Source organism: Cyprinus carpio, chromosome B15 (assembly GCF_018340385.1).
Source record: "Cyprinus carpio isolate SPL01 chromosome B15, ASM1834038v1, whole genome shotgun sequence".
In the NCBI taxonomy this organism is placed as follows: Eukaryota; Metazoa; Chordata; class Actinopteri; order Cypriniformes; family Cyprinidae; genus Cyprinus; species Cyprinus carpio.
In genome coordinates this window covers 1,277,764-1,288,949 of record NC_056611.1, presented here as the reverse complement: position 1 = coordinate 1,288,949, position 11,186 = coordinate 1,277,764, and the positions used below count along the sequence as shown (strand labels likewise).

General features: G+C 37.5%; 1 protein-coding gene and 1 long non-coding RNA gene across 2 annotated transcripts; one reads left to right on the top strand and one right to left on the bottom strand.

The window, feature by feature from the left end:
• Positions 1 to 3,835: 3,835 nt before the first annotated feature.
• Positions 3,836 to 6,378, bottom strand: LOC122139757 (putative gustatory receptor clone PTE03). Its single transcript, XM_042738888.1, has one exon. It carries the CDS (start codon positions 4,982 to 4,984, stop codon positions 4,067 to 4,069), a length of 918 nt encoding a protein of 305 aa, XP_042594822.1. The 5' UTR covers positions 4,985 to 6,378; the 3' UTR covers positions 3,836 to 4,066.
• Positions 6,379 to 8,800: 2,422 nt separating this feature from the next.
• Positions 8,801 to 9,924, top strand: LOC122139904. Its single transcript, XR_006156635.1, has 3 exons — positions 8,801 to 9,213; positions 9,333 to 9,607; positions 9,719 to 9,924. It is a non-coding gene; the product is annotated as an uncharacterized LOC122139904 (long non-coding RNA).
• Positions 9,925 to 11,186: the final 1,262 nt, after the last annotated feature.

Sequence of the window (11,186 nt, the reverse complement as noted above, 5' to 3'; positions counted from 1 at the left end):
GTGGTCCAAAGTACTTTTTTTCGGATGAAAGCAAATTTTGCATGTCATTCGGAAATCAAGGTGCCAGAGTCTGGAGGAAGACTGGGGAAGAAGGAAATGCTAAAATTCCTGAAGTCCAGTGTCAAGTACCCACAGTCAGTGATGGTCTGGGGTGCCATGTCAGCTGCTGGTGTTGGTCCACTGTGTTTTTATCAAGGGCAGGGTCAATGCAGCTAGCTATCAGGAGATTTTTGGAGCACTTCATGCTTCCATCTGCTGAAAAGCTTTATGGAGATGAAGATTTCGTTTTTTCAGCACGACCTGGCACCTGCTCACAGTGCCAAAACCACTGGTAAATGGTTTACTGACCATGGTATTACTGTGCTCAATTGGCCTGCCAACTCTCCTGACCTGAACCCCATAGAGAATCTGTGGGATATTGTGAAGAGAAAGTTGAGAGACACAAGACCCAACACTCTGGATGAGCTTAAGGCCGCTATCGAAGCATCCTGGGCCTCCATAACACCTCAGCAGTGCCACAGGCTGATTGCCTCCATGCCACGCCGCATTGAAGCAGTCATTTCTGCAAAAGGATTCCCGACCAAGTATTGAGTGCATAACTGAACATAATTATTTGAAGGTTGACTTTTTTTGTATTAAAAACACTTTTCTTTTATTGGTCGGATGAAATATGCAAATTTTTTGAGATAGGAATTTTGGGTTTTCATGAGCTGTATGCCAAAATCATCACTATTAAAACAATAAAAGACCTGAAATATTTCAGCTGGTGTGCAATGAATCTAAAATATATGAAAGTTTAATTTTTATCATTACATTATGGAAAATAATGAACTTTTTCACAATATGCTAATTTTTTGAGAAGGACCTGTATATACAGTAAAGTTTTTAAGTTTGTGATAATTTTTTTTTTAAATGTTTTTGAAAGAAGTTTCTTCTGCTCATCAAGCCTGCATTTATTTGATCAAAAATACAGAAAAAACAGTAATATTGTGAAATATTATTACAACTTAAAATAATAGTTTTCTATTTGAATATACTTAAAAAAATAATAATAATAATTTATTCCTGTGATGCAAAGCTGAATTTTCAGCATCATTACTCCAGCCTTCAGTGTCACATGTAACATCCAGTCTATCACATGATCATTTAGAAATCATTCTAATATTCTGATTCATTATGAGTGTTGGTAACAGTTCTGCTGTCTAATATATTTGAAGAATAAAAGGTTAAAAAGAACTGCATTTATTCAAAATAAAAAAAAATTCTAATAATATATATTCTAATAATATATTTTCTTTACTATCACTTTTTATCAATTTAACACATCCTTGCTGAATAAAAGTATTGATTTTATTTAAAAAAAAAAGAACGAAAAAAAATTACTGACCCCTAATTACTGACCAGTAGTGTATATTGTTGTTACAAAATATTTATATTTTAAAAACATAGCTTCTTTTTTTTTTTTTACTTTTTATTCATCAAAGTATCCTAAAAAAGTATCACATGTTCTGAAAAAAATATTAAGCAGCAGAACTGTTTAAAAATTCAGCTTTTCATCACAGAAATAAATGATAATTTAAAGTATAATAAATTTAAAAACAATTATTTTAACCTAAAAAAGTATCACATGTTCATAATATATCACAATGGAGGATTACATCTTTTTTTTCATTTTTGATTTGTACTTTATTTTTGATCATAATAATTTTTGCAGGCTTGATGAGCAGAAGAAACTTCTTTCAAAAACATTAAAAATAGTAATGTTTCCAAACTTTTGGTCTGTACTGTATATATATATATATATATATATATATATATATATATATATATAAATACACACACACATGTGCTGGTCATATAATTAGAATATCATCAAAAAGTTGATTTATTTCACTAATTCCATTCAAAAAGTAAAACTTGTATATTATATTTATTCATTACACACAGACTGATATATTTCAAATGTTTATTTCTTTTAATTTTGATGATTATATTTGACAACTAACGATTTTTAGAAATCTTGGCCAACTGAAAAGTATGAACATGAAAAGTATGAGCATGTACAGTACTCAATATTTAGTTGGGGCTCCTTTTGCCTGAATTACTGCAGCAATGCGGCGTGGCATGGAGTCGATCAGTCTGTGGCACTGCTCAGGTGTTATGAGAGCCCAGGTTGCTCTGATAGTGGCCTTCAGCTCTTCTTCATTCTTAGGTCTGGCATATCGCATCTTCCTCTTCACAATACCCCACAGATTTTCTATGGGGTTAAGGTCAGGCGAGTTTGCTGGCCAATTAAGAACAGGGATACCATGGTCCTTAAACCAGGTACTGGTAGCTTTGGCACTGTGTGCAGGTGCCAAGTCCTGCTGGAAAATGAAATCTCCATCTCCATAAAGTTGGTCAGCAGCAGGAAGCATGAAGTGCTCTAAAACTTCCTGGTATACGGCTGGGTTGACCTTGGACTTCAGAAAACACAGTGGACCAACACCAGCAGATGACATGGCACCCCGAACCATCACTGACTGTGGAAACTTTACACTGGACCTCAAGCAACGTGGATTGTGTGCCTCTCCTCTCTTCCTCCAGACTCTGGGACCCTAATTTCCAAAGGAAATGCAAAATCTACTTTCATCAGAGAGCATAACTTTGGATCACTCAGCAGCAATCCAGGCGAGATGCTTCTGATGCTGTCTGTTGTTCTACAGTGGCTTGACACAAGGAATGCGACAGCTGAAACCCATGTCTTGCATATGTCTGTGCGTAGTGGTTCTTGAAGCACTGACTCCAGCTGCAGTCAACTCTTTGTGAATCTCCCCCACATTTTTGAATGGGTTTTGTTTCACAATCCTCTCCAGGGTGCGGTTATCCCTATTGCTTGTACACTTTTTTTCTACCACATCTTTTCCTTCCCTTCGCCTCTCTATTAATGTGCTTGGACACAGAGCTCTGTGAACAGCCAGCCTCTTTTGCAATGACCTTTTGTGTCTTGCCCTCCTTGTGCAAGGTATCAATGGTCGTCTTTTGGACAACTGTCAAGTCAGCAGTCTTCCCCATGATTGTGTAGCGTACAGAACTAGACTGAGAGACCATTTAAAGGCCTTTGCAGGTGTTTTTAGTTAATTAGCTGATTAGAGTGTGGCACCAGGTGTCTTCAATATTGAACCTTTTCACAATATTCTAATTTTCTGAGATACTGAATATGGGATTTTTCTTAGTTGTCAGTTATAATCATCAAAATTAAAAGAAATAAACATTTGAAATATATCAGTCTTTGTGTAATGAATGAATATAATATAAGTTTCACTTTTTGAATGGAATTAGTGAAATAAATCAACTTTTTGATGATATTCTAATTATATGACCAGCACCTGTATATATGTTAATCACATCTGAAATAAAAGTTTTTGTTTACATATGTATGTGTACTGTGTTTATTTATTATGTACAGTATATATAAACACACACACAGTATATATTTAGAAAATATTTACATGGATATACATTTATATATTTATATTATTATATTTTATATTGTATATAAATATATTTAATATATAAACAACATATTTTTCTTAAATATATACATGCTTGTATTTATATATACATAATAAATATACACAGTACACACTCATTTAGTATGTAAACAAAAACTTTTATTTTTATTTTGGGTGCGATTAATTGTTTGACACCACTATATATATATATATATATATATATATATATATATATATATATATATATATATATATATATATATATATATATAAATCAATTTATATGCATATATTTTATATTGCACATATAGTACAGGCAATGCCCGGTATCTGATATTTTTGGTATCTGAGATGTGACCGAGGGTCTGAACCATGTCATGAATCCAGTAACAGGCTAAATTAGAAATAATATGTATAGTTAATATATAATTGTGGCAAAGATTAACAGTAAAACTCAAAGTCTCAAATTCACAGGTTCATAAAATGTGATGTACATCATGATTACATAATTTATACCATACAATCATACAATCATTGAACTTTGTTAACATTCTGTGCAGCATCTGTTACAGCTATTTGCAAGCTTTTATAATCCATTGAATTTTTTTGCGAATTTTAGGAAAATTCAAACCATAAACAAGAGGGTCAAGGATGGGTGGTACAATGAGAAACTCTAATGAAAGAATGATTGACAGCCCTATAGGGAGTTCCAAATTTGCAATCCGACTCAAAGTGACCTCGCAAAAAAGAGCTACTGAGAAATTTAAGAGGATCACTATGTGTGGAATACAAGTTTGATATGCTTTTCTTCTGAAATCTAGTGAGCTTTTTCTACAAATTATAAGAATTGTAACATAAGAGTATAATATAAAACTTAAAGGCATGATAACAGTTGTGGTCAATATGAACAAGCCAAAAACATTATTAACAATAGTATTTGCACAAGAAAGCTTGACAATTTCCCAGTTGTGACAGTAAACCTTCCACAGTTTGTTACCACACATTGTGAGTCTGGCATTTAATATACCAGCAATACCAAGACAAAGCATCGGATAAATACAGCTTATGGATATTAAAACAGATAAAATCCTGGGGGTCATTATGTTGTTGTATTGTAATGGTTTACTGATTGCTACATACCTGTCAAATGCCATTAACATTAATATCGTGTTTTCATTTGATGCATATGAATAAATGACAAAAGCCTGTAAGATACATGCTTCACGGGAGACTGAGTGTGTATCAGACAGCAAGTCTGCCAGTAACCTTGGGAAAAAAGCAGCTGTTCCAAACACAGAGTTGACGGATAAACATGAAATCAGAATGTACATGGGCTGGTGCAATGTCCTTTCCAGAAAAATTGCAAGAATAATAAGTGCATTAAAGAATACAATAGCACAATATAGAATAATTCCCAAACCAAAGAAAGCATATCTTATGTACCCAATATTTTCAAACAACATCAAGTAAAAATATGTTCCATTTTCCATTTTCCATTAAACAAAGAATGGATTCATTGACCTGAGGATGAGAATAGAAAAAGTTAATTCAATCTTTATGTATCTTACAAATAAACCATTTTGATGATTATCAGCTTTAGATAACCACAACATTTTAAATAATACATTGTGTGAATATAAAGTACTCTATGAATTATTAAATCAGTTAAACAATATACATTTGATTGCATTACCAGAAATACCTTCTGTAATATGATCTGAAATTATCATCACTTCATCTTCAAATAATGCGCAAATGTGCAGAGAATTAGCTCTACTTGTGCTGTGGATTAGAAGAACTAAGAGTCACCAGTACATGCTGTTTTTTATAGTATAAAACGTCTCTGGAGACCTCTCTGCTGTGCTTGATTTGTATAAACAGCACAGAGTCCAAGAATCCTTCAAACGGGTTGTGTGGCACAGTGGGCAAAACTCTTGTAACTCAAAACTTACTGATTAAACTGCAAGTTATTGAAGGAAAGATTTCACAGAGAAGAGTGGTTTGATGAAGAATGTAGGGCAACCATCAAAGAAAGGAACAATGCTAGAATGCGTATGTTACAACTAAGAACAAGAATTACTGTTGAAGAATTTAAGAATAAAAGGAGAGAAGCTTCTAGAGTATATAGAAACATGAAAAAAGCCTCTGAGAGGAAAAATTTTAAGAAAACGGAAAGCTGTCATGCAAGGGGATTGGTAAGATAATTCTGTCAAAAAGTAAAAGAAGAAAATAAAGGTTTTCAGACCAAAGCCGTGTTTTGCAAGGACCGAAATGGAAAATTAATCGGAAGCAAACAGGCGATTCTTGAGAGATGGGCAGAGTATTTTAAGGAATTGCTTAACAGAGACAGACAGTCTTGATGTGCACCAGCTTTACATTGATTTTAAGAAAGCCTACAACAGTGTCATCAGAGGAAAACTACGAGAGACCTTAAGAGAATTGCAAGTACCACGAAAGCTAATTTGACTGATTATGCTAACCTTAAGGCAGACCAGAAGTGAGGTGAAGATAGATGGACAGCTTTCGGACTCCTTTGACACTGACCAAGGCCTGAGACAAGGTGATGTTTTATCTGCTGTATTATTTAACTTAGTTTTAGAACGAGCCATAAAAAATACCTTCTAACCCTGACAGCTGCAAGTTTTGGCCTATGCAGATGATGTCGAATTAGTTGCAAGGTCTAAAAGAGCCTTGATGGAGGGTTATGAAGTTTTAAAACAAGCAATAGATGATTTGGGTCTGCAGATGAACCAGGAAAAGACTGAGTACATGTTAATGACCCACAGAGAAAATGGAGGACCTCAGCCATAGGTAGAACTTGGCGAGGATAGATTTAAAATTACCAACCAATTTCGATATCTTGGTGCACAGATAACCAACAGTAACAGTGTGACAGAGGAGGTGGCAACAAGGTTAGCAGCTGGAAATAGGAGCTATTTTTCCCTCCTTAGATTTATGAAAAGTAGAACAATAAGCCGGGAAACTAAAGTGAGGGTATACCTTACCATGATACGCCCAGTTGTCCTGTATGGATCAGAGACATGGACACTAACAACCTGAGATGAAGGGCTGTTACGCCACTGGGAGAGAAAAGTGCAACATCGTATTTTCGGACCTGTGTGTGTGGAGGGTAGATTGAGAATTCGATGCAATGCTGAAGTTAACAAATTAAATGGGCCAGATCTAGTCAGTGAGATCCGCAAAGGAAGATTGAGATGGCTTGGCCATGTAGAAATGATGCCGGATGAAAAAGCAGCAAAGAAGGTTAACCAAGGAAGGCCAGGAGGTAGACGTTTAAGAGGACGACCCAGATTGAGGTGGCAAGATCAGGTGGAAGACGGCCTCAGACGCATGGGAGTCAGAAGATTGAGGACTTTGGTAAAGGACAGGGACCTCTGGAGGCAGACTGTGTTGCAGGCCGAGGCTCTCCGAGAGCTTATATATGAAATATATCAGTCTGTGTGTAATGAATGGATATAATATACAAGTTTCACTTTTTGAATGGAATTAGTGAAATAAATCAACTTTTTGATGATATTCTAATTATATGACCAGCACCTGTATGTTGCTGAGGAGTTTTTTCCTGTTCCCACACTGTACTCCCCACAGGAGCATAGTCTGGGGGTTGTTTTTTTTTTCTCATCCCCTGCCTCATGTTATGCTGTATTTCTTCCTCAATCCCCTGTCTTCCTATCCTGTCTACCCCCTTGTCATATTGTGTGTATGGACAGGTTGATGGCTAATTCCGTTCTCAGTGTTTTTACAATTCAAAACTGATAAAAAAGGGAAAATACAAACAAGAATAATTCCAGTCACCCACACCATCAGAATTCATATAATAAGATGGAAAAGAAAATACTCACATTAAGAGTTGTACGGTTCGGTATGCATGGGCTAATGTGGTGTGTTAACTTTTGGTGTGCTGGTGTGTTAACTTTTGGTGTGCTGGTGTGTTACGGCAAGCCATGACCCATCCGATTGGCTGCTCATAAACTTGGGGAAATATAGTTTTCCAAACAACGAATGGAGGTGGATTTTCTCCAAGGAATATAAGGCATCCAGGTTAAGACACTTCCCTTCAGCTCCCAAAACAACACACGCCTCTGCACTGATCCTGCAGCTCAGATAACGATCTCTTTGTAACTCTCTGGTGCTCGTTTCAGCATTACACATTGCTTGAGTGTGCGCTCATTTGAAACTGGTGCAACTTCCACTCTAGACACTCGCGACTTTTTCCTTTGTTCTTCACTCTCCACAAAACCACCATCTTTTGATTCTATTCCACTATATATATATATATATATATATATATATATATATATATATATAACTATATATATATATATATATATATATATATATAGTTTCCTCGTTTCCTTCCAAAATTAGACTCCCGTTCCTATGGGAGTCTAGCGGTCATGACAGTAGTTTTGGTTTCATTTTTCCAGTTATGCCTTTCCCGTTCTGCCACACTCTCCACCCCTGGAGAAAACAACCCATGGTTGTTAAAAGAGGATTGTGAGCTTATAATCCTAGTAACTCTTCATCTTCACTGAGGGATTCCTGAAAGATTTCAAGGAGTTTCTGTTTTTCTTGGGTGTCTATCTCTTCTGCAGTGGGGAAACAGGGTTTTAAATTGCACATGTGGACAGTGCGGACATCTTCCCCGGTGGCCTCCACCACTACCCTGTAGTTCAATGGGCCCAATTTCATGATCACCCGATAAGGTCCTTTTCACTTTTGGGGCTGGTTTGATAGCCCCAAAAGTAGTGAACTGCACTTGACTGGGGAAAATGTCTTACTCTGTCTCTCTCTTTAAATAAACTGTCTCTTCTTTTTTGTTGTTGCTTCTAAGTTGTCTCACTTGCCTTTTTCTGGAACACTCTTTTGCTCCTGATTGCAACTGAGATACATATTCAGCAGTGTCATAAGAGGGCACATCAGGAGAGAGATTCTGGCCATGCAGTACCTTGTCCATTGGTCCTTGTAATTTCCCTAACAGGTGGAGCTCAGCTGGGGACATTTTAATGGTTTCCTGTACAGATGAATTGATGGCAAACCTTAGCTCTGGGAGGTACTGGTCCCTTTTTTTGTGTGTGTGGTTATCCTCAACATATGCTGCAATCATTTGCTTTAAGGTATGGTTTACTCGTTCTGTCATGTTAGTTTGGGGATGATATGCTTCTGTTGTTTCCTGAGTTAACCTTCATTTTGTACATATCTCTTTGAATATAGCTGAAACAAACTGCGTACCTTGGTCAGACAGAATGAAATCAGGAACTCACCACCAAGTGAGAATTTCCTTCCTGAGAAGATATGTGACAGTCTGTGCAGTGGCTTTCCGTATGGGAAACAATTCAACCCATTGTGAAAAGTAATCTATGAAAACTAGAAGATATTCATGTTGGTGAGGGCTGCGGGGCAGAGGTCCCACAATGTCTACTCCCAACATTTCATTTGGTCGTAAGCTGTTGACTTGTTGATGTTTTCCAGCAGGCTTTTGATATTCACTTTTTACTCTCTGGCATTTCACACATCTCTTGACATGCTGTTTCAAGTCTGTCCACATTCCTGGCCAGAAGGCTACGTTGTGCAGCCTCTTGAAAGCTTTATAGATTCCTACATGACCACTCAAGGGATGTGAATGATAATGCTGTAGGATGGTGGGGATCAAGCTTCTGGGGATGTACACTCGGAAGTGTACTTGGCCACTGGGCAGGTGAGTTGTGACATAATTAATCTTCAATTATATCAAATTGGGCTTTCGAAAGATTGCCATCTTTTGCCAATTCATTAAATATTTGTGCAATCTCAGTTTATTTGTGTGGTTCCTCCCAGATGACAGCTGCAGTAACTGGAAGTTTTGGATCTTCCTTCTGGGTGGAGTAAAGACTGCATTCAGGTCTTGAGTGCATCCGTGAAAGAGCATCAGGAGCAATGTTGAGTTTTCCTTTGCGGTATTCAACCACAAAATCAAATTTATGCAGACAGAAAGCCCATCGAACCAGTCGGCTGGTAGTCTTGGTGGAACTCATCACCCACTATGGTAACCTGTGGTACCATCCAGCAAGTCCCAGAAAATGCTGAACTTCTTTCAGGTTGCTGGGCATGGGGTAAGAACGTATGGATTCCACTTTACTTGGGTCTGCTGAAATGCCTTTAATGTTCACCACATTATCAAGAAATGTCAGTTCCTCAAGACAGAATTTGCTTCTTTTTTGTAGATTGATGTTTGAACCAACAGTTTGTAATCTGGAAAGAACAGTTTGGAGATCCTGGAAATGCTGGTTCAGAGATGGTGAGTATATAATATAATCAATATATACAAAGCATATTTTTCCTCTCAGTTCTCCAAGAACAGTTTCCATCAGCCTCTGACATGTTGCAGGAGCATATTTCAATCCAAAAGGCATTACATTAAACTGGCGCAACGCAGAGGAAGGGATAAAGGCGGTCTTAGACTTGCTCTTAGGGCCCATTGTTACCTGCCAGTAACAACTGTTCAAATCAATAGTGAATTGAATAGTTCCCATCCTTTTTTGGGACTAAAACCACAGGTGAAGCCCAAGCAGAGTAAGATGGTTCTACTATACCATTTCCCATCATTTCCTTTAATTGTTCTCTTACAACAGCTTGTTTTTCAGAAGTCAATCGATCTTCCGAGCTGAAGAGTGCAGAATTTAGGTTGGATTGTAGTAGGTGAAGTAATTGTTGCTTCCCTTCCAGTGGTAAGTGAGTTTCTTTGACAGCCTTATCAAGGTTTGGTCATCCATGTGGGCTGATGGTGGTAATTGTAATGGAAAAATAGAGCTGAGTAGTGAAAGTGACTGGTTTGAGCGATGGGTTTGTGTATTCTTTTTCGTTTGTTGGTGTATTTTGTTTGGTGGTGTTGAATGTCCAGGTTGAAAAGGATACTTGTCACTGAGTTTTGACTTGCATGCATATTTTTGTTCAGCTACATTTATCTCCAGGCTGCTGGAAAAGATGAAGTCCAGGCCCAAGACAACGGAGTAAGCCAGGGCTTTGGAGGTGAGAATGGCAGCCTGAAAGTCTTTCTTGTTAAGTGTGATCTGAACATCTGTCCATCCTAAAGGCACTTCAGCTTCTCTATTGGCCAAATAGAATGGGCCAAGGGCCCAGGGATGGAGGTTGGCAAGGGAATCAATTTCCTTCCACAAGGTCTCATTGAGGAGTGTATAACTTGCTCCCATATCCAAGATGGCTTTTCCTCTCCAAGCTACAATAGTAATGGGTACAACAACTGTTGAGGTATGGCAACATGTTTAGAGGGAGACTTGTTGGATGGCTTTGAAGGAAGTGTAATAGACAGAGCATTGTTGGACGATGGTACTCCTTGCCTTTGAGTTTGGAAGGAATTATTATTTCTAGCAGAAGGATGCTGACTGGACGACGGGGTTGACTGTGGGGAAGAAAAGAGTGGACAGTGGCCTGGTGGGTGCTGACCTTTGCATCTCCAACACTGGACTGGAGGTCTTTCAGCAAGTCGATTGAAGGTGGGTCTTTGTGGTGATGGTTGAGTCATGCGTCCTTCATAGATGGTTGAGTCATGCGTCCTTCAACTGTCTTTCTCCAGCCGAAAACCCAGTATTACACACTCATCCACGGTATTTATTTGGTTATGAAGTTGGCTGGATTGGTAAGGATTGATGTTTTTAAGAATCATTTTCATTA

Coding starts and splice junctions, on each gene's coding strand:
- LOC122139757 (XM_042738888.1), bottom strand. CDS start 4,984: ATGGAAAATGGAACATATTTTTACTTGATGTTGTTTGAAAATATTGGG.